We start from the raw sequence: 23632 nt of genomic DNA on the forward strand, positions 1-23632 counted from the left end.
AAAAGAGTTTTAGAACTTATTCATGAGTTTGGTCGGGTTGCAGGATTTAAGTTGAACAAACAAAAGACTAAGGTTTTGGCCAAAAACTTGACATCTACAGAAACAGAGGGGTTTCAGAGAGAAACAGAATTAAATGTGGTTAAAAAGGTGAAATACCTAGGGATCTATTTGTCTTCCAAAAATTTGAACTTATTTAAAGACAATTATGAAAAATGTTGGTCGGAAATTAAGAAGGACTTAGAAATTTGGTCAAGATTGAAACTTTCCTTGTTGGGTCGAATAGCAGCTATAAAGATGAATGTATTGCCGAAAATGTTATTTTTGTTTCAGACCCTACAGATCGTGGACAGAGTGGAATGTTTTGGAAAATGGCAGAAGGATATATCTGGGTTTGTCTGGCAGGGCAAAAAGCCTCGAATAAAGTTTAAAATACTAACTGACTCGAAAGAAAGAGGAGGGTTTGCCCTGCCGGACTTGAGGTTATATTATGAATCTGCAGCCTTCTGCTGGTTGAAAGATTGGTTTTTGTTAGAAAACACTGATGTCCTGGATCTGGAAGGGTTTGATAATGCTTTTGGTTGGCATGCATATCTATGGTACGACAAGGTTAAGGTTCATAAACTGTTCAAAAATCATATTGTCAGAAAATCAATTTTTGCAGTCTGGATGAAATATAAGGACTTATTAGAGAGTAAAACCCCGAGGTGGCTATCACCAGTGGAGGCCAAGGCTCGAAAAAGACCCAATATGGAGGCCTATTGGCCGAAATATTGGGAAATAATCGAAAAAATTGGAGACAACTGGAAACTGCAGAGTAAGGATAAACTAAAAAATAAGGTGCGAGATTGGTTACACTATGCTCAAATTCAAGAGGTTTTTAAATTGGATAAAAAAGTTGGTTTCCAAGTGGAAAAATCGAAATTGGAGACAGAATTGTTAGAACCAAAAACTAAGGTATTATCGAGAATGTACAACTTACTGCTTAAGTGGAATACACAGGATGAGACAGTTAAATCTGCCATGATAAAATGGGCACAGGATGTCGGACATAACATTATGTTTGAAGACTGGGAAAGGTTATGGAACAACGGGATAAAATTCACGGCATGTAGTGCCCTGAAAGAAAATATTATGAAAATGTTATACCGGTGGTACATGACCCCAGTCAAGCTAGCTAAGATATATCACCTGTCTGATAACAAATGTTGGAAATGTAAGGAGGCAGAAGGGACATTTTTTCATCTCTGGTGGACCTGCCCAAAAGTGAAGGCCTTCTGGGAAATGATTTACAATGAACTGAAAAAGGTATTTAAGTATACCTTTCCCAAGAAACCAGAGGCCTTCCTGCTGGGCATGGTAGACCAGAAAGTGTCAAAGAAAGATAGAACTTTGTTTATGTATGCTACCACAGCAGCAAGAATACTCATCGCAAAGAATTGGAAGACACAAGATTTACCCACGTTGGAGGAATGGCAGACGCAGTTGATGGACTATATGGAACTAGCTGAAATGACCGGCAGAATCCGAGATTTGGATGAAGAATCAGTCGAGGCGGATTGGAAAAAATTTAAAGACTATTTGCAAAAATACTATAAGCTGTATGAACTTTAAGACAGTGCATGTTTTTGGAAAGGTTACGCTTTAGCAAATATGATTAAGCAAATGGTAAAATTAATGACAAATGAGAAAAGAAGTCAATGTGAATCAAACATTTTATGTTTATTTTAAAAGGTAACAAAGTTAAGATACAATATACTGAATATGGGTACATAATAATGGAAAGTTCCAACAAGGTTTGAAATAAGGTAACAAATTGCTGATATTGCTACTACAAAGAACGCAGATCTGGAAGGTGTGGGGAAGTCCAATGGTTTTCTTTTTTGTTAAAAAAATCAAAAATTGTTTCTTGTATTTGGGTTTTTCTGTATTGTATTGAATTGTCAAAATTATGAAAAGAAACGTAATAAAAATTATTTAAAAAAAAAAAAAAAAAAAATAAAACAGGGATGGGGGACCTATAGCCTCCAGATGTTGTTGGCCTAAGGCAGCATGGGCAGTGATCAGAGATGATGGGAGCAACATCTGGAGGGCAACAGGCTCCTCATTCCTGGTCTAAAGCATTAATAAAGCAACACTCATCACACAGCTCTTCAAAGAGTAGGGATCTCATTTTTCTCTACTTAACTGAAATAACAATGGATGCTGTTTGGAAATGGGGAAGAAATTCCCAGCTACAAATAGAAGACATCTATTATTAAGAAAATGGCATTGCTACAAGAGAAACCAAACCCCGAGAAAGAGAAGTTGGGAACAACTACACTTTTATTGCACTACCAAACTGCTGTCAAAGCATACCCTTATATATGTAGGAAACCCCTGAGGTTAAAACTATGAATACACTGATGTGCAAATAACTTTCATAATGAATGAATGGGATTTACTTGCAAGCAAATGTTCTTAGAATTGTGGGATGATTTTCTCCTTTTGGAAACTTTCTAGAGCTATTGCACATCCAATGAGCAAACTTCTTTTTTTAAAAAATCCTAGATACTTTTAACTGATAGAACACTGGAGGTTCAAAAAGTAGGATGGGTTGTGGGGACCTTATAATCGTATGTTCTTGATGGCAGTGGGAAAAGCTAAAATAAAAGGGCCACTTTAAGCAGGAATACATCTGCATTTTAGGAATCAGAAACTGTAATTTACTAAATTACAGTGCTGAAAGCCAGTCCTCGCTATTACGGTATTGAATGTTGTATACAGAATGACCATTTATAATAGGGAAAAAATTGCTTAATACTAGAGTCCCACTGAAGATGTAATTATTCTTTTTAGTTTATCTTACTGCAGTTAGTGGATACCTTACAGTCCGTTAATGACGCATCAATCAAATCAAGCAATTTTATGAAATTAGTGTCAGGATATATTTCAGAGTCAGCCTGTAATCCCTTCACAAGCCTTGTGCTTCCCTATTTCTCTCATTCTCCATTATTGCACTACAATGACTTAAGGCTTCTAACATTCTGTACAACTATTCTGCCCCCCCCTCCTGTGGCCCTGTGTCTGGCTTTTATGGAGAGAAAAATGGTGAAGCTGCATCTATCCCCGAATTTGTACGCAGGCACAAAGTTAATCATGCTTCCTGTTCTTTCCCCTCAAAAGATACCCTTAAAATATTCTGTGTAAAGCAAACTACATATCCAGTTTCTACTGTGTGCACTTGCAAATATGTCCAAAGAAGTGGACAGCCCACAAATATTTTACTGTTCAGTGCACACAGTTAAGTGTAGAGGAGAGAAAGGGGAGAACTCTTTTCCTCTTTATGAAAAGTGTCTTGCTGGGTGTTTTTGGAGGGTTTTTGTTGGAAACTGCAATGGGAACCTTGGTCTGTTATCCCATCTTGGGTGGGTGGGGGGAATGGATTTGAAGCAAGGAGTGGAGGAGTTGCAAAAGAAAAGCACCCACCCTACTACACTACTGTGTATTTATCCCCCTGCAACTTGCACCCCACCACGATGCTGTTTTGCAAAAAAGAGACAAACGGGGTTTCAAGAAAACAGGTTGATGTGGGATGCACAACTTTGCTTTTGTAGTAGATGATCAGGCAAGCAGCTGCTTAGGAGCCTATTCAATCATTAAAACTCCAGGGTTTATAATTTTTATTAGAACATAAAACTTAAGCAGAAAAAAGCACAGGACATAGTTTCTTGATCCATCTCCATACCTATTTCTGTAAATTGGTTTTCTTAGACACATAGGCCTTACAGCTTCTCTCTTAATTTACTTGTGTATGTTAATAAAAAATATCAAACTGGAAAACTTCATTTACATCAATAACTTCATTTACATCTGACAATTTAAATTTACATCAAGGGGCATAGTTTCAAGTGAAAGTCCTCTTACTTTTGGAAGGATGTTTTTTTGGAGGGGAATTGAAAAAATAGAAAATAAAGGGAAAATAGGTTTAGGAAAAAGGAACAATTAGGCAGTAAACCAAAAAAAGGCTAATGATAATTAATGGTAACTGTATACTGCACAAGCCACTGCCAATGATTTACATAAATTCTCATTAAGGCGGATAATATATTTTCTTCAAGTCCCATTAAACAAGCTTTAGTTAGCTGAGCTTGAAAAACACTACCATGAAACTTCAGTTGTCAGGTCATTATTATACAGTACCTGAAATAGGTTTTTGAAGGATTATGTGAACACACGCAGGAGACAACTACATCCTTCAAGCAAAGATGCTGTGTAAACAAATACGTCCAGGTGTTGGAGGTGGATCTTCCTTGCTGGATTCAGCTCATGGTTGAAATACATCCCAGTAGCGGGATAAAGAGAGGGTTATGCTACCCTCATTGGTGTACTACTGTGCCATCATCCAGCTAAGCCGTGATTTATAGGTAGACTAAGCCAAATGGCCGTGGGCATAGCTGAAGGAAACTTAAGTAATGGGAACCTGTTATGGGCCTTGATTTGGTTGCAATAAAAATGATACATCAGTTCATTAGCATGATCCTTGCAGTTGGGGGCAAATAGAGATGAATGCTGTCTTGTGCAGATTTGCTTGTGGAGTGCCGTATGTTTAACAAGGCATTCAATCTTTGAGGCAAAAGAATGAATTCAAAGATGGCACAATAATGTAAAAAATGGAGCTAACTTAACCGAACAGGAGAAATTGGCTCCAAACTATACACTTACAGATGGGTGCAAAGGATGACCTCTTCCATTGTATATCCAAGATCTGTAAAAAAATCTCAAGGCATCTAGGTAACCTCTGTTTGATGTACCTGTGTATAAATACCCCTCTGAGACGCAAGGACTAATTTCTAAGAGTTATAGTACCTTGTAACAAGGTACCTTGTTATGCCATAGTTCAGCACAAAGAACTAACTTTGTTTCAAGTTTCTCAAGGAAGACATGCAGAAAATTGGGGTAATGTGTGGAAAATTTCTGTGTTCAACTTTTCAAAGGAAACACCGAGAAAATGTTAAGATTTTTGTGTTTGTCTAAAGAATGTGCCCATGCATATGCTTTTCTAATACAGTACTTTAAAAAAACCACAACCATATAAATTTAAATAATGTGCATTCTAGCTTTTCATTGTTTCCTCTTTAATGGCCCTCAGTTATTCATACAACACAGCAAGACAAGCTATGGCTTACCATGACAGTGCAGGCTCCTGAAGCAGAGCATGCAACAACTTTGCTTCCTCCTGGTTTTCTTTGTTCCCTTACCGTGCTCAGCTAAGCCAAGATTTGGCTTCACACGTTGCCCAAACCTAGGCTTCACGTGCTAACCATGAACTGTAGCCAAGAACAAACCTTAGCTCAGTGTGGTATAGGAGTCAAAATGAGTAGGGAGGAGCAAAGTGACTGCCATCTCATTTCTGGGAGCCCACATGTTTATGCAGTCTCAGCAAGCCATAGTTTGGCTCACTGGGTCAACCAGGCCATAGTTTCCCTGTATTTATGGTATGTCTGTCTCTCGCATTTGATGCCCACATTTACCTATCACAGTAAACCATGATTTGACATGATGTGTGCAGGCTGTAATGAGCCTCAGGCCTACTCCCCACAGCCTCTTGCTTGCAGCCAAGCATGACTTGGAAGCTTTTTTGTTGTGTTTGTTGTGGGGAGGAAGGGAAAGGAGATTGTTAGCCGCTTTGAGACTCCTGAAGGGGAGTGAAAGGCGGGATATCAAGTCCAAACTCTTCTTCTACTCTTCTTTTACTTTGTTTTCCTTAAACATGTTTTCATGTTTTGTTTGAATCCAGGTTTATGATTTAACACTAAGCATAGTTTTGAAACAAAGGCATTTTCGTAACTCATGGTTTGAGGTAGGTTTGTTTTGAAACGGACCGTAGTTAGTGTTTAAACATGGTCCATGAATCCTTTTAAAGGTGAAATATTTCCCTTAGCATGACCTTTTTTGAATTCTTTGGATAGGGCGTTCTACGTATCACACGAATGCTGCATTGTGCAGTAAAAAGACATTTCCCTTTTGAGAGCTAGTCCACCTAGAAGTAATTCATATAGCTTTGGCCTTGCAGATACTTATTTAGTCCTCTGTTTTCTATGTTGTGCTAAACTTAGTGTTCAGAAGAGCTCCAAAGATTCTGTAATCCTTGGCTTCTCTGTTTTTGGTTGCCTATTTCAGTGCTACAAGGAAGCCATAATTCCCAATAATTACAGGCTTAGCGGAGCTGCCTCTTTTTAGGAACAGCCACTTCCACCCCTAGACCCCAGTAAAGAGATCATCTTTAATGATGCCTGTGTAAGAAATCATGCCCAGTCTTTTGCTATGGTATGAAATACCCCTGTTTTTATGAAGAGCTGTGCTCAACTGTTCTATTTAAGCATTCCACACTGTACTGTGTTTTACAAAAGGTAGTAGGCAGTTGCACCTCAAAGTATGGTACTTTGGTGATGTGGTAGTGACTGACTGAGGGGGGTGGAATCTTCTACCTGGCTTTGTCTTTCACATCATAATTGTGCAATCTATGGAATTGGCACTCAGGTGCTTCATCAGCTTGCATGGATCATTCCTGTGCTAATACCATTCATTGCATCCGTGGCCGCAAGTTTGGAAACTACCTTACATGATTAGGACAAACTGTTCAAATGGGACTTGCATACATTCGTTTTTGATGTGATACCCTGACAAACTTTTTTCTGTTGGAAAAAAAAGAAAGAAAAGTTGCCATGTGACTGGTGCTGGTATGAATCATACATCTATATTGTATTTCAGTTGTAAACTGGAGATGCTAGGTAATATGGAGAGGTGTGGTGAGAAACACAGTATCTTTGTACTAATGCTTGCAGAGTCCCATATTATAGCTGGCATAGAACTGCATGACATTAATTATATTAACCATTGGTAGACATGGCTTCTCTGGTTGAACAGGTGCAATTACTGTTGGTGTTGGCATGTAAGAGTACAATCAAGGCTCCATCTTAAATTTCTAGTCATTACTGGTGACCATATTTACATACCTCTTAATCTGTTCATTCTGTGCTTTATCATTCATCTACTTGCATTCAACATTCCAGTTACCTAAGATACACACACCTTCACTTGTGAGTGCTATGGATCTTGGCTCTTATTTTCTTCAAGCTGTGTTAATGCGTTGCTCCTCTTGCATACATTTTTCACTCTTGGTTATGCCTGTTAAGGTATTCGGTAGGATTCCAGGAAAAGGTCTAGTGCAAAAGGATTATCTTAAAATATTGTAAGGGACATATCTGGAGAGGGGGAAAAACCCCTTCAAGGTTTGAACTTTCTTTGTCTTAGGTGACGTGAACTGATTTGACAACTGAATGGTGAATTTTTGCATGGCTGCTGGTGTTGTTGCAACAGTATTCAGAGCAGATATCTGGCAATCTGTGTTCTCATGCCCCTTACCCCATTAGTAAGCATAACTGTAGGCAAATAAGAAATAGTTTATATTCAGTAGTTAGTTTACCTTTCAACACATTATTTTTAAATAAGATGAAGAAAACCTACACAGATATAACAGTTCCATTACAGCATGAAGCTTTTTGTTCTCAAATAAACTAAATGTTAATGAGGGAAGGTGGATATATTCTAATATTTGTGTGACCTGGCAAATGGCTTACAAATCGAGAAATAACTACTTGATTGGTGGAAAAGGTGTATGAAAGTTCTGGCTGGGTTGTGCTGAAATATATGATATTTGTTTTCTGAGCTGCCTGTGTGTGTGTGTAGATAAGTGTGTGTTTCTGTTAAATTCTGATGGGTTGCAATGCCGAGAGACCATAGCTTAGGATACACAGAACTCCTCAAAAGCATCTTTTCTGAATCTGCAAGTTTTGTGTTCACTTGTATCAAAGTTGACTGTGGGGGGGATGCAAGTTGACAGTTATCCTTTTAAAACAAAAACTGGTTGCCTGCTGCTCAGCTTAATTATGCACATTAAAATAAATATTGACCTTTTGTGGGAAGCCCGTGTAACTCTTTAAAGCTCTTTTTATTATCCTATTACTTACACGGGTGGCTCTGGCTTCAGTAGCTGCATGGAATCAACACAGAAATGTATACCTCAGGCAGAAGCTTCCAAGTTTCCTTTCTCTTCCCACCCCCACAATGTAACATTAATTTTGTAAGATTTTGTTTCTTACTTCTTGTCATGTCGCTGTGCTACTCTACGACGAAAATTTATGGTCGAATGTTGAGAGAGCTAATCATTGTCTTAATCCAGCACAGCCTTTTGTGATATTTGGGTGCTTTTACAGCTGGAGATGGAAACAGTCGCTGCTGCTGTATGAGAAGTGGATGGCCTTTTAATATTGCGCTAGGGAGCTGAGGAAAGTGGTTTACCAGTGACTTTGGTTTTTTAGTAGGATTGTAAAAGAGCTTCGTGTTTCACCCACATGATCCTTAGGAAAGCTAAACCTACTGGAAAATAGCTGTTAATTTTTGCTCGGCATCCAAGTTAGTACCAAAGAGAAGGTGATAACTGCTAACTGAAGCTTGGCCCTTAAGTTGTTAGGGGCACCAGGTAGGAAGAATACTGAGAACAGAGTTATATTTTCGCGAACGCCACCAGCCAAATTCAGTCGAAGGAATTGAAATTGTAGTGCACTTATTGTTGCAGATGTAGTAGGAAGGAATGGGAACTTTATTGCAAATCCTCTCATGTGAACATATTTTCCATATTGCTCACATATTTATTCTATTCATGGGGAGTATTACCCAAAATTGCACTGCCCCAAGCTCACTGTGTTCATTTTACCTCTTCTAAAGCAATTTCTCATTTGATTACCCGAATCACGGAAACTATAGTATTCAATCAGTTGAATTGTTTTTCATTTTATGGGTCAGTCTCCCATGTTTTTAAATTGCAGCAATTGAGGGATACCTTTAGGTGTCTCTATCCAGTGTTGTGGTTCCTCCCTCTTTGCTTTATATAGGACATAAGGGACTTAAGTCATGCAAATGTGATGCAGTATTGACACTCACTAGAATGCTCTGATGTTTATGTCAGCCATCTGTTGGCAGATCAGCAGCTAGCATATTCAAAGGTGAATACATCCTAAAATTGTCGAGATGCGGTGAATCTGCCACCAGCTTGCTGGCATACACGTCAGTGCGTTTTCATGCGTCCAGAATAATCAAGGCTTGCAGAAGTTCAGACTCAAGAAAAGACACAAGGGAGAGCAGATGTAGCTGGTCCTTCCATGGCTTTCATAACCTGGGGTTATAAAGTTCAGGAAGGAGAGGGAAGATGGATGCAATTAGCTTCACATCGCAAAGATCACCATTTTGGGCAAAGAAATGAACCAAAGCGTATGTTGCCTACCATGATCCTCAAACATGTGTCTCTGCCAGCAGTCAAATAATTTAAACCCTGTTGGGTTTCATTGGGATCAGAATGTGGTTAGAAGAGAGGAAAATATGGGGAAATGTGGGATGAAGATGATCTGCTGTGTGAGTTCAATGATGTGAAGAGCATTTGTGGAGTGAGAGGATGTAAACTTGTGAGTATTAGGCTTCTACTCTCTCTCTCAGGCATCTATCCAGGCAATTCTATTTTTCTTTTGCTCATTATGTGGCATGAAGCATGGTGTTCTCTGAATAGTAGTTGCTGGGAATCACAAGTGAGGAGGGGGCTATTGTACTCAGGTCCTATTCCAATAGGCATCTGGTTAGCACCAGTGAAAAAAGGATGATCTTTGATTTGTTCCAGCAGGACTCTACTTAGGCTTTTATGTTCTTCTGGAGCAGCCTGTGGGGAACAACAGGCTCACAGGCTAATCTTCCTCAAACCACACCCACCTTCCTATCAGCTGATATCACTTGCAATGTTGGCTGATGGATGGGAGGGCAGGATTTAACCCTGCATTGGCAGGAGCAGGATTGCACAGCCAAGGCAGCAGCATTCAATGGCCTTTCATCAGTGCACAGGTGGGTGGGAAAGAGGAAATAAGGAGCCTGTACAATGCAAGTTTCTTCTCCACCAGCTGACTATCTGGGGCTTGGAAAACCCATATTTGGGGTCCTGAGAGGTGGATAGTGCCACACACCAGTCAAATTTGGCCAATGACGCCAATCGCAATAAGGCTTGTGGATTCAAAAAGATTCCCCTCCCCTGCTATGGAGTTATCTCAAATGGGAAAAGAAGGCCCATGGGATTGCCATTTCTTCTTTCATTTTTCTTGATTCCTTCATAATTCCTAAGGTTGAGTGTTAAATAGCAAACAATACATATGTTTCAAACTTTGGCCAGGAGACTGGTTCTCTGAGCCAGCTTACTCCAGAAATTTAGTAACCCAGTAAGGCTTTGAGATTTTAAGTCATCCTGTGAAAACTTTGTTGCCTATTTCTTATGATTATATTTGCTCAGGTCTTCCAAGCTTCTCTGCATGATATTACTTACAGATAAAACAGATTTTTCCGTGTCATCAGAATACATTTTTCACTTTCCGATTTATAGTCTTTCCCAATGAAAGGCTATGGTGATGAGGTTGGAACCAAGCTGAAATCCATAAAGCCCATAATTATGCAGAACATTTCCCCAGTTCCCTTAAAACCATTGTTCATCCTTGGAGGGCCACAGAATATTTTACATATGACGGCAATATTCATGAGAAACAGTTTCTAATTGATTTTGACACAGGTCTCTACAGCAAGCCCCACATGATCTGCAGAAGAGAAAAGAATTTGCCTGGTGTGTATGTGGCCAATGTCTGTTTCAACTCTATTATCATTAACATCAATTGAATTTCTATACTGCCCTATACCTGGAGGTCTCAGGGTTGTTCACAGAATAAAAACAAGCCAACCACAAAATACTCAATAAAAATAAATAAAGGTAAAGGGACCCCTGACCATTAGGTCCAGTCGTGGCCGACTCTGGGGTTGCGGCGTTCATCTTGCTTTATTGGCCGAGGAAGCCGGCGCACAGTTTCCGGGTCATGTGGCCAGCATGACTAAGCTGCTTCTGGCGAACCAGAGTAGTGCACAGAAACGCCGTTTACCTTCCCGCCGGAGTGGTACCTATTTATCTACTTGCACTTTGACGTGCTTTTGAACTACTAGGTTGGCAGGAGCAGGGACCGAGCTACGGGAGCTCACCCCGTTGCGGGGATTCGAACCGCTGACCTTCTGATCGGCAAGTTCTAGGCTCTGTGGTTTAACCCACAGCGCCACCCGCATCCCTTAAAATAAATAAACCAACCCAATTACCCCCTGGGGAAACTCAGGCCTATGGCCTCTTTTATCTGCCGCTCGTTATTCTCCACAAACCCCACTCCTCTTCCCAGGCCCTGCCTCTCACTGGCAATAATCTGTGCCCTCTTTGACTGCTTTTGCCTGGCTGGAACTGTGGTGGTGCCTCTTGCTTGCCGGGATGGAGAGATGTGTGTGGGCAGAAACCTTTATTTTATGTGGCTGTAACATAGCCTACTGTGTGTAGGTAAAGATTCAGAGCTGCTGCTCCACACACCTTTGCTGCTGTCCATACCCACTACTAGCACTCACCAAAACTTGTACATTTGCCCAAGAGGCAATTCAACAGTGTGATGAAAAAGGACTCCCACCCTTGGTGCCTACTGTCATCAGGCTAAGTAGGACACTTATAAATTTTTTTTTATTATTATTCTAATCCCACAATATATTTTATCACATATCATTCCATTGTATGACTAAGTTGGTATGCCTGTTTCTCTGTGTTCCTTCTCAGTGGTAAAAAAGAAGTATTAAATCAGGACAAGTAATGCTTCTCATAAGTGTATTTAAGTTGTTTTCTGCACAGTTGCACAATGCTTTGCAGCCATAATTAATCAGGATACAACATTTAATATTGTATTTAATAAGAATGGCCGACATACGGTTAATAAAATAATGGTGCTTTAAAACATCCTAACAGAAGTTGCAACAACTTAGTCTGTATTGCTAGTTATGTAATGCTCAACCTCAGATGGCTTGGGTCTTTCCAACCTTGCTTTGTTGCCACTGTACGCTACTGTTTCTGCAGCTTTATCAGTATTGGGGGATAAAAGGTTCATTGTTATTTTTTTTGCTTTTGCTTTGAGGAGCTGATGCAGCTTTACAGTTCTGAATGCTTGAGTGCTTAACCTCCCCCTTTCTGCCCCACCTCCAATACATTTATCATTCTCTTAGTTTTTGGTATGACAGGATATAGACAGCCTTTCAAATGGTGGTGTGAGAACTGAGACTAGCTGATAATAGGTTTTCGATTTTGCATTTTTATAGTGGGACCTTGATTCCCAGTGATAGCTTTCATCTGTTAACTCATTTATAGCCACTAACAAGACTGGCAATATTATAAAGAATAGATGATTTTTGCTGGCATGTAGACACGCTCCTTTTTTTTTTTTAAAAAAGGTTTGTTTTATTTGTTCTTCCATTCTATTTATATTTATATAATTTGTATAAACTAATTCAGTCATATTGTTGAGAATTCAAAATGCTTTAAAAGATACTTGGTGCTTAGTAACCTGAGGGAAAATGATACAGCTAGCAATATAACCTTGGTGCTATAGATTCTTTTAATTTTTATTTTTGGCCTTAAGCAAAGGATGAATGGGAGCAATATTATTTTGCTCCTCTCTGTATTTCTGAAACACGCCTTATAACGTAGGTTCTAAAACAGGGATCAGCAAACTTTTTCAGCAGGAGGCCGGTCCACTGTCCCTCAGACCTTGTGGGGGGCCGGACTATATTTTGAGGGGGTGAAATGAACAAAGTCCTGTGCCCCACAAATAACCCAGAAATGCATTTTAAATAAAAGGACACATTCTACTTATGTAAAAACATGCTGATTCCTGTACCGTCCGCAGGCCGGATTTAGAAGGTGATTGGGCCGGATCTGGCCTTAGTTTGCCTACCCATGTTCTAAGTGATGTGGATCCTTGGATCAATCCCTTAAATGGAAGTTGTATGCTATTTAGGCTAGCTTTTGAAGACCAAACAGATGTTAATATTTCCTCATTTACTATGCATAACATGGTATATTTCATGGAGAAACTATAACATTGATTATCCATAACTAGTTTGTCAAATTCTAGAGCTGTGTGCAAGCAGTGCAGTCAGCGGGTGAATTTCATTAGCTGTCCTCTGATGTAGGAACATGATAATTATTATTCTCCTTTTGCAGATCCCAAATTGTACATAATATAAATAGTTCTGTAGATGATTTATGTGCCAGTCTTCTGCTGCATGTTAATATTAATGCACTCTCTGAACTCAAGAAAATAAAAGAAAGGAGAACTACTCCTTGGCTCATGTTCTTATGCACATGTCACCCCAAATACTTTCACAATCTCATCCAGACATTCAGCACTAGTATTTAAATCCTGACATTCCAGACTTTTGATTCTAAGACTAGATTAGGCATTGATCATAAATCAAAAGGTGCTGAAAACAGATTCTCCATAGTGAAATTTCTACTTAAAACATCCAACTTGTGAATCGGGGCCAGTGCATAGTATGTGAATATCCAGTGATGTTCCACTTATCAGGGGTGTCATCACACCCTCAGGATTGTGGGTGCCTGCTGCCGCAGCGTAGATGTACAACATCACACACATGCCTATGGTTACCTGGAGTAGCACCTACCATATGAAACTGCATCTCTCTAGAAATAGCATGCAGCAACTATTTTATGGTTTTGAGAAGGCTAAAAACATTTCTTTTTACTGAAGCATTCCTGGAAGGCTGATATTGATTCATTCTACTGTTCACTTGGGTTCTCTAGAAACTACATTTCTCTGAATTTTTTATGGTATTTTATTCTGTTTTATTCTATGACATTTGTTCTTTGAAAATCATTGGAGTACAGTTCCCTTTGGCTCCAGCTGGCACGGCCAATGGTCAGGGATGATGGGAGTTTTAGGCCAACAACATCTGGAGGGCATTGTGTTAGCTATCTATGACTTAGATTAGCAGGTCTCCTTAGAAACATGTTTGAATAAAATTGTTGCAGTATCAGCAGGAGTTGCTTCCATACGAAGGTCTTTCACCTTATAACAAAGCAACAGATGCCCTCACCCTATGTATATTTTCTATTTGGGTTCCAGATGTCTTCAAATCTTGGCCCCTCCATTGGTAATAATATCCAGGTCAGGAAATTGGAACTGCTTCTGCCACATAGTTCTTCCTAGAATAATCTTGATGTCAGAATCTGAGAGATTACAAATATTATTTCACATTGATTTAAAAAAAGTAAAGCCTAAAGTAGAATTGTGGCTTAGTTTCAAATGTTAGCATGGCAAGAGCACTGAGAGTAAATACTTTGTTAGAGCCCTGAAATGGTATGTTTCCTACTGATACAATTCCAGTTCTCTCCACTTACTACTTTGAAATCAGTGTAAGAGACGGACCAAATAAATAATAATAATAATAATAATAATAATAATAATAATAATAATAGAAGAGAACTGAAAGATTCTCAATGGCTTAAGAGCTGGTCCACTTGTCCCTTTAGATACGTGTCTGCTAACATTAGGGGGAATTCTTTGAAGGTGGTCCACCACTAGTTTTAACCCCACCCACATTGTAAGATCTGGTTCCCCCTTATGCTGGTGGAGTTTTAAGTATGAGGAACATATTGGCATATGTGGTGGGGATATAGCTATGTACACAAAGAGGTTGTAGAGGTGATTGGCAGTATTGTTGGCAAACAGTTCACCTTGGATGCCAAGTTATATCTCCTATCCATTTTTGATGGTGGCACTCCTGACCTTACTTCTCAACAATTGATTCTATATCTCAAGGGTGGAAGGGCACATCTGTTTATTCTGTGGATCTGTGGTTTTAAAAAAGTCATGTTCATTGCCATTTCCAAAAAACTGACTCATAAAATACGTGCCACCGGGAGTGATGTGGGACCCCTCCGAATTAGTTTCTTTGTGGTTTATATGACCAAACAATCTCATGGTTGGCACATTCCCATTAGAAATGAATTTATTTGGCAACATTCAAGAATATTTTGTATGTTTGGTACAAATACACATCTTGTATTCCACTATGGAATATTTTTTATGCCATTCGTTCCTTTTTATTATCTTGTAATTTTTTTATTCTTCCTGTTTTTATTATTACTTTGAGCTTGATGGTTTGCTTGTTTGGACTTTTAAAAAAATTACAAACTCTTACAATATTAATAATGCTGAAGGTTCAAGATTGCTGAGCTTATGGGCAACATTATTATGTTTCTAGGGACTTTCATTGACTTCTAAACATCATATTCTAATAACACTTCCCTGCCAGGTTAATCTATTTAGTTTTTTTCTTTCACATAGTTTACCGTAAAAAGTAAGATAATTGCAGTTGAGTCTCCTGTTGCAGTCATACACAATGGTAGATGCTTAAACATGATATAACTCACTTAGAAAGGTGCGGTGGAGATTCTTTTTCAGTGTCGTATATCTGAGCTGTATCCCATTTTATGTACCCTGTAGTGATTAGGAGTTAATTGAACTAGCATAAATGTTACACCATTACAGCAAGGTAAGTAAACCATTATTTGTTTTTGAGAGAGCAGTAAATTAACTTTGATGACTCTTTTGTCATGCATCTATGCTGGGCAGCAGCATTGAACTCAAGTATGATCAGACCCAGCTGTACTAATGACACAGTTTCTTGCTCATGATTATGTATGCAGCATCTGAAAACTACTTGTGGAACTTTTGATACCAGCAATGCCACTTTTATCTTAACATGCCTGAGTGTTTCATGATTAGTACGTATAGCATATGGGAACTGTTACAACAGTATTGAAGCCAGACACATGGTTGAACACACACACACACACACACACACACACACACACACAGAGAGAGAGAGCGAGAGAGAGAAAGAAAGTGTTTGGGCCACTCTAGTGATATCATTTGGATCAGTTTAGGGTTATAGGTTAAGTCATTGAGTATCATCATCTCTCTCCTTTCAAGCAACTTTGTCCTGCATCATTGAACCATACACTTTCACTCATCAATTTTGGTAGACAGTTTTATAGAGAGCGGATTGCACTTACCCCTCTGGTTAATAGGAGGCACAGGCTGCTCTTATGCACAAATTGAATTAACTCTAACATCTGAGTCATAAAGGAAGATCTGTCTCAAGGCAAGCAAGGGATGAAGGCCGGAGAGGGAATGCAGCATTTTTTTCCCTCTTCACACTTTCAGTAGATAATTGGTCCACGGAATCACAGAACCAGAAGTGGATCATCTATTCTAGTCCCAACATACCTGTATCTCCAGTGGCAAATGTCTGCTTGACCTTACTCTGAATCTTGCCCTGGTGTCACCTGACGCATTTCTTCCTAAGGTCGCTGTACTGCTGCAATGTTGTTCTTGCAGTTTTTTGGAAGCTTTCCCCCCACCCCATTGGGTATTGTAGAAAGTGAGGGGAGGAAATTCTCAGGATAGCCACAGCTTCAGATAATATGTCCTATGGGCTTGCCTGGTTTTCTGTTTTTCCCATAGAAGCAGGCCAAAGACTAGAAAATTATTCCTAATCTCTAGAAAGTGTTATTTTTTTAAAAATGTGAGCCAGCTGCATGCACTATGCACAAATATCGTCTCTTCAGTATTCCATAAATAGATTTCTTCTTTTGATGGGGAAATAAGGAAGTCCTTAGCCTTGACTTTCAATCTTTTCCCAATATTTCTTTTAGCCATTTTGACAATACAAGATATATTTAAAAATACAAGCCATTAGTGATATTATGAGTAAGCCACAGATTCCCCCTGGGATGCGCAGAATGGGCAGGCATTAAAACCTAAAGGGGTCGACTCACTTATTGAGCCTGAAAATATTATCTGTGGCTGACAGAAAAGTGCCAGTTCTGCTGGAACTTTGACAAATGGCTCTCCTTGTGACACTTTTGCCTTTCAGATTTTTTTTTAAAATCCCCATTTGTAATGCTGGAATAATGATTAGAATCTGAAGATAAAATCTTCATGAAAAAACTAGCTGATAGTAGTGATCTAATGTTTGCTGGTTCCTTTAACCTAGATTCTTCCTACAGAAGTTAACCACCTGAAATATTGTGCAGATAGTGTCTGTAGCACTTGCTAAGGTGTTAAGGAAACTGCTTCAAACATTGCTTTTGATTTGGCCAACAAACATTTAATAGGTGAAATAAATGTTCCCACCATTTGTCCTTAGTTTCTTCTTGAATTTTTCTTTTTATTTGGGGAGGAAGAAGAAAAAACTTGATCACACCTGCACAGCTGAAAGTAGCAAGATTCAGGTGTTGCAAGCACCCTCATAACTGAGATAGCAGCGTTTACCGTTCAATGCTGTAGTTGTTCAGTCTCCAAGGCTTTTCTGGTAACTGCTTCAAGGAATAGCTTTCCTGGCATGCATCGTTCTAAAGGACATATGAGGAAACTGTAGCCCTCCGTATGTTCTTGGACTGAAACTCACATTATCCCTGACCATTGGCCATGCTGCCTGGAGGTGATGGGAGTTGTAGCCCAACAACAACAACTGGAGAATGTCAGGTTAGTCTCACCTGCTGTAAAGCCTAAATAAGTCAGTACCTTTTTATTTTTAGTTGCAATTGATCAATTGATTTAGCATCATAACCATTTCTCTTCTAATACTTAACAGGTTTGTGTAGCGGGTGTTTTATTTTCTGGACACCTAACAGTAAGCAATTACTGTATTTTTATCAGTTTTCCTCATTCATTTATTGATTTTTTAAAAAGTAGTTCCAGGTATTTCTCTCTTCTCTACTCCCGTCCCACTTTTTTAAAAAATGGAGTAATAGAGTAGTATTGTTCCCAACAAAATGACTTTGTTCCCAATGAAATGACTGCTAGTTACCACAAAACAGAAACCACATATAGATGCTAGTCTTGTTCTAGGGCAAACAAAAGGTCTAGGAGCATGGATTTTAAGTCTCTAAAAAGTATCCTTTTTGTAGACAAACATCCACTTTTGTTCAAAAGTTTTGATACATGGTTTAGAATAAATGTTTTCCTTCTTAAATGTCTCTTCAATAAAGTTTAGAGTAGGAAACGAAGTAGCTGTTTGAATAGTAAAACAATTGAATCTGTTTACCAATGCACAGTAATACTATGTGCAAGTCCATCAATTACATATTGGTTGAATGTGGTTCCTTCTATATGCAAAGCGTGCTTTCTGCTACTGATCTGTGACCCGTCTCATAGTTTTAAGTGGAAAAGGAATTTTTAAAGTTCTCTTTTCATGTAGTTCCCGCCAGTCATCACCGTACAACTGAAGAGCTTCAACAGACTTAATACAAAACCTATTTTCTTCTACAAGGTATCTCAGGCTTATGAAACAAATTCCTGTGCAACCTTCATCCCTGCTCCCAAGAATTCACTGAGTTGGAACTCTTAACACCTGTATAGAACTCTGTTGATTTCTGATAACAAAAGCTGGATATGAGCATTTCTAATTTAAGTCTGTTCTAAAGAACACATACACATATAGGTCAAATATTAACCAGACCAAGAATAGAAATTGCATTTGTAAAGTATCAGGATAACTGCAGTCTACTGAAAATGCAAGTGATGTACATCGACAGTTGCCAGGAGCTTACTTATTCCACATTTATTTTTGGGTCTACTCATACATTAGTTTCTTTTGCTTAGGCTGTTTCATTAAAATACTTAAAAACAACAGCAACATACTCATACATGGACTATATACAAGTGAAGATATGCCTATTAATGTGCATAGGAGTATGGGGTTCACAATCAGTTCTTCGTAAACATAAAAATCAGGAATTAAAATAGGAGATTGTTTGTATATCTCTACTGCCTGCTATCTGACCAAACTGCGGGAGACAGTGGAAGACAGAAGTGCCTGGCGTGCTCTGGTCCATGGGGTCACGAAGAGTCGGACACGACTAAACAACTAAACAACAACAACTGCCTGCTATGAAAGAAAATCATATTTGAGCAGGTCTCGGCACAGGAGATGATATGAGCACTGTTACACTATAAACATCAAAAGGTCTGTGGAAACAAATGGTATAGCATGTTAAAGTAGCTTAAACATAAGCAGATATAGAGGCATGCACCTAAAGACAAAGCAGCCATCACTCATACATAAAGCTCTGTACGTTTAAATAAGTGTTCCATTAGAGTCACAAGTAAATTAAGTAAAATGGGAATTTTATAAGAACCCTTATATCCTTTAAAGTTCAATTATGACACAAGCGTTTTTGTCATGAAGTGTCAGTGGCCTATGAAGACAGATTTCTCTACCTGTTTCATAGCAGTCCAGGGGAAGGGAAGTAAAAGAAGGCATAGGAATCTCTCTGGAGAAGCTTCTCTTATTTGATGTTTTTTCTTAGACTGAGGAAGATCAATCAAACCAGGAAAGCCACTGAGGCACCTAAATGAACTCTAGCCAACCAGCTGCAATACCTATCTCTGGCCATTATTTGTGTGCTGCTGCAGTGCAGTAAACAAAGGGATCCCTTTGTATACAGGCAACGACCATTTCATGTAGGGGTTCCATTTCTGTTACCTGCACGTGTTCGCAGAGCATGCGTTGAGCATGCCTTGCCCTGCTATGAGGGGATTCTGCCCTCATCCCAGTCCAAAAGGACCTGTGCGTTGGTGAACTGTGGGGAAGAGACCAGCTGTCAAGTCACAATTCTCAGCTGCAACAAAACAGCATTCTCTTCCCTTAGTGAGACCTTGAGGAAATCTGCCCATGGTAGGGTCTCTTTTCCAGGATACCTGCAAATTGGCCCTAACATGTGGGGAATCAAATAGGTAGAAGAGAAGAAGGGAGTGGGACGTGTCAGGGGATTTTTTTTTTGTAAAGTCAAAGATGACCATGGGGTTGCAGTGCTCATCTCGCTTTCAGGCCGAGGGAGCCGGCGTTTGTTCACAGACAGCTTTCCGGGTCATGTGGCCAGTATGACTAAACTGCTTCTGGCACAACAGAACACCCTGACGGAAGCCAGAGCAGACAGAAACGCCATTTACCTTCCCGCCACTTGCACTGGCATGCTTTCAAACTGCTAAGTTGGCAGGAGGTGGGACAGAACAACGAGAATTCACCCCGTTGCGGGGATTTGAACCACCAACCTTCTGATTGGCAAGTGGAAGAGGCTCAGTGGTTTAGACCACAGTGCCACCCACATTTTTTTTTTAAAGTCTGTTGGAAATGTTTGCCTGATTTTGCAAAACTTCAGAAACGAATCCTTTTAATTTTCCTGGTTATATTTTCTAGTCCTGTGAAGTTCATTAGCATGATAGACTATGTTGCCTCAGTGTAGATTTTCTGGAAAGTGAAGTCTTCCATTATTAAAGGCCACTCTTGTTTGGCTATGGTAGTGGATTGGAGGCAGTCCTTGATTGTTTTCAGCATTCTATTCATTGTCTCTCAGTCTGGAAACTTGTGTTTCAGGATGTAAGATCACAAACAGAAGATTCTGATGTTAAATTAAAATATGATGGAGCAATAAATGTACCAGAGATGAAGATTTTGTTTGTCTCCTCCCCCCCCCCCCCATTTCCATTTCTAATAATAGTTAAGTGGAACCAGAAATGGAGGCAAAGTTGATAAGCAACCTCAGCAAAAATCAAAATAAATATTTTACTGACCTCAATATATGAAAACCAAAAGGATCTACATACAACAAATGTTCCTTAAAATGTTACAGCAATGTACTTTAGACAATGGAACTGCCGAGCTTCGTATTAGTATGTATTTGCAGAACAGTGGTGTATTTGCAATGTCAGCAAATTCAATAACGGCAGCGATTTTTTCTATTTGGAGCAAACCTGCTGAAAGCAATCCATTTATATATAATGTTCTTTTTTTAAAAAAAAGGCAAAAAGGATGGGTAGTAATGTGTCTGAGGATCTCTGATGTTTTCTTTCTTTCAGTTTCTGTTGCATCACTGCAGGAATGAACTCTGGTCATAAAACGTATAGCTGCGTCTGAAATTTTGAATAAATCTGTTTTTCCATTAATTCAGTTGCAAAAAGTGGGAGAACATCCTTTTTGTATCTTCTTTGCCAACCTAAGCCCAATATCAGCCATCCCATTTGTAAGATAAAGTTGTCCAGTGTAACACTTGGCTGTATTGTGTGTTTGTGCTTAATAGTTATATATCCTTTTAGTGATTTACCTATAGACCTGCTAATAGAGAGATATTTGCAACTAACAATTGGGAAGGGAACCCAAGTTTAACAACTTTGCATCCAAGCCAGTGTGGTGTAGTGGTTAAGAGCAGTAGTCTCGTAATCTGGGGAACCGGGTTCGCGTCTCCGCTCCTCCACATGCAGCTGCTGGGTGACCTTGGGCCAGTCACACTTCTCTGAAGTCTCTCAGCCCCACTCACCTCACAGAGTGTTTGTTGTGGGGGAGGAAGGGAAAGGAGAATGTTAGCCGCTTTGAGACTCCTGAAGGGGAGTGAAAGGCGGGATATCAAATCCAAACTCTTCTTCTTCTTCTACATGTATGTGTATAAGCTCACTCCAGGAACAGATTCCTTTTATGCAAAAATAAACACACACAGAGAGAGATTCCATTTGTGTTTCATTTCAGCTGGTATGATACAGTAGCTGAGGAAACTGAGTTTATACCTATGCCATTACCTGTACGGAAGCTGCTATGGAAAATATGGGGTTAGAAGGGACAAAATAAAACAGTCACTTTGAATTGATGGAACTGGCTACCAGCAAAACTTGCCTTCAGGTCCCTGTGAAATCCATAATCTTTTAGCCGCCTATAGTTGGTCAAACATGGAATGCAGAATTATCTTTATTAGACAGATTTGTTGTGTCTGTCGAGGAATTTCTCTGTGGATTAAAAATTTGCATACATCTGGTAACTTTGTGTAGTTATTGCTAGTTCATGTCAGCAAATTTAATTCCATCATGTAAATTAAAATAGGTGTGCAAAAGGCCGGTTGGGGTTTTAGTTTGGAACTGGTAAGGAATTGCTAGTTTAAGCCACACTTTTTTTTGTCAGCTACTCATATTTCTTTTACGTTTTAATTATAACCCATCAACTCATAAGTGATTGCTTCTGGGTTAGACTCAGATGAATGTCATTGAAGGGTGTTTTAATTTAATGGATCCAGCATAACATCTGTTTCTAAGGTTTTAAAAGCCAATTTATATGGAAATTTATTGTAGCAAAAAGTCAATAGAAGAGATACTTCTAACACTGCTTGTACTGCAAAGTATGAAATTTTAAGAAGTGGAATAGCTCTGATATTACATATTTTTTGTGCTAATTTAGAAAAAGAAGAAGAGAGAATGTGTATATAATTTAGTAATCTCGACTGTAGTGGTCATGTAGTCTGATTCTTTCTCTGTTTGCTCTTATTTTTTAGCCGAGCTATCAAGACAAACCAGGATCTTCTTCCTGAAACGCCATGGACTCAGATATTCTACAATGACTTCTGGGGCACTCTCCTTACTCACAGTGGGAGTCACAAGTCGTATCGACCTCTCTGTACGCTCTCTTTTCGAATTAACCATGCTATCGGAGGAATGGATCCTTGGAGCTACCACCTTGTAAATGTCCTCTTACATGCTGCAGTCACAGGTCTTTTCACAAATTTTTCCCGAATATTGTTTGGCGACGGATATTGGACCTTACTGGCTGGCTTGCTGTTTGCTTCGCATCCCATCCATACTGAAGCGGTTGCAGGAATTGTAGGAAGGGCTGATATTGGAGCTTGCCTTTTCTTTCTGCTTTCCCTGGTCTGTTATACTAAACACTGCTGCACAAGGAACTACTCAGAAGGAACCTGGGGCTGGATCTTGGGTGCAGGGCTATGCGCCACTTGCAGCATGTTGTGGAAGGAGCAAGGAGTGACTGTTCTAGCAGTTTCAGCCGTTTACGACGTCTTTGTATTTCATAGGCTAAAAATGCACCAAATCATTCCTGCTGTCTATAAGGTAAGAACTGTGGCTTGGATGTATCAGTTTCTGCACCACATTGATGAAGTGCGTTTATCTAAAAGAATAAAGAATCACTTAAATCCTGCCATATTTAAAAACACACACACAGATGCCTTATGGTAGAAATAGAATTCAATTCATTCCACAGTGGTTCTTCTTAAAGCTGGCATTTGGCATTTCCACCTTGCTGTGCTGTCCACTAAATGCTTCTTGGGCAAGTATTATTGCTGACTTGCTCTAACAGCTTCTTTTCCAATGATGGGGGGCGGGAGGCAGTAAAATGCACATTTTTGCCCTGTAATAATTGATTTTATTAACCATTGATTCTATACAGCACTGGTTCCCAGTTAGCTCTGTACTGCAGACCCTTTGTTTTCCAAAGCCAAACCTTGGACCTCCTACTTTTGAAAATGTTGATATCTCTATGGTAGTTTTTGTCATGTGAAAGGTGCCATGGTCCCCTTGGGTGGTTACACACACCCCCTGGGGTATACATATATGTCCTCTCTCTCATAGTGTCTTTGCATGTTCCTGTTTGATTTTAATCACGTGACTGGCCCAGAGTGCATTTACTTGTTCATGGCAACTTCACTGTGAGCAAGAACCATGGTTCTGCACAGTCATTTAATCAACCCTAATGTGTGTTGTTATGGGACACGGGTGGCGCTGTGGGTTAAACCACAGAGCCTAGGACTTGCCGATCGGAAGGTTGGCGGTTCGAATCCCCACGATGG

The 23632-nt window shown here is 39.5% G+C and overlaps 1 protein-coding gene across 1 annotated transcript in view; it reads left to right on the top strand.

Moving 5' to 3' along the window:
* TMTC2 (transmembrane O-mannosyltransferase targeting cadherins 2) overlaps nt 1-23632 on the top strand; it is a 192264-nt gene that overhangs the window by 58651 nt on the left and 109981 nt on the right. Inside the window, exon 2 of the mRNA XM_083573344.1 lies at nt 22325-22895. Within this exon, the coding sequence (XP_083429470.1) occupies nt 22325-22895 (571 nt within the window). The remainder of the gene's footprint in view (nt 1-22324; nt 22896-23632) is intronic.

Source organism: Podarcis filfolensis, assembly GCF_964270895.1.
Source record: "Podarcis filfolensis genome assembly, chromosome: 10".
Classification (NCBI taxonomy): domain Eukaryota; kingdom Metazoa; phylum Chordata; class Lepidosauria; order Squamata; family Lacertidae; genus Podarcis; species Podarcis filfolensis.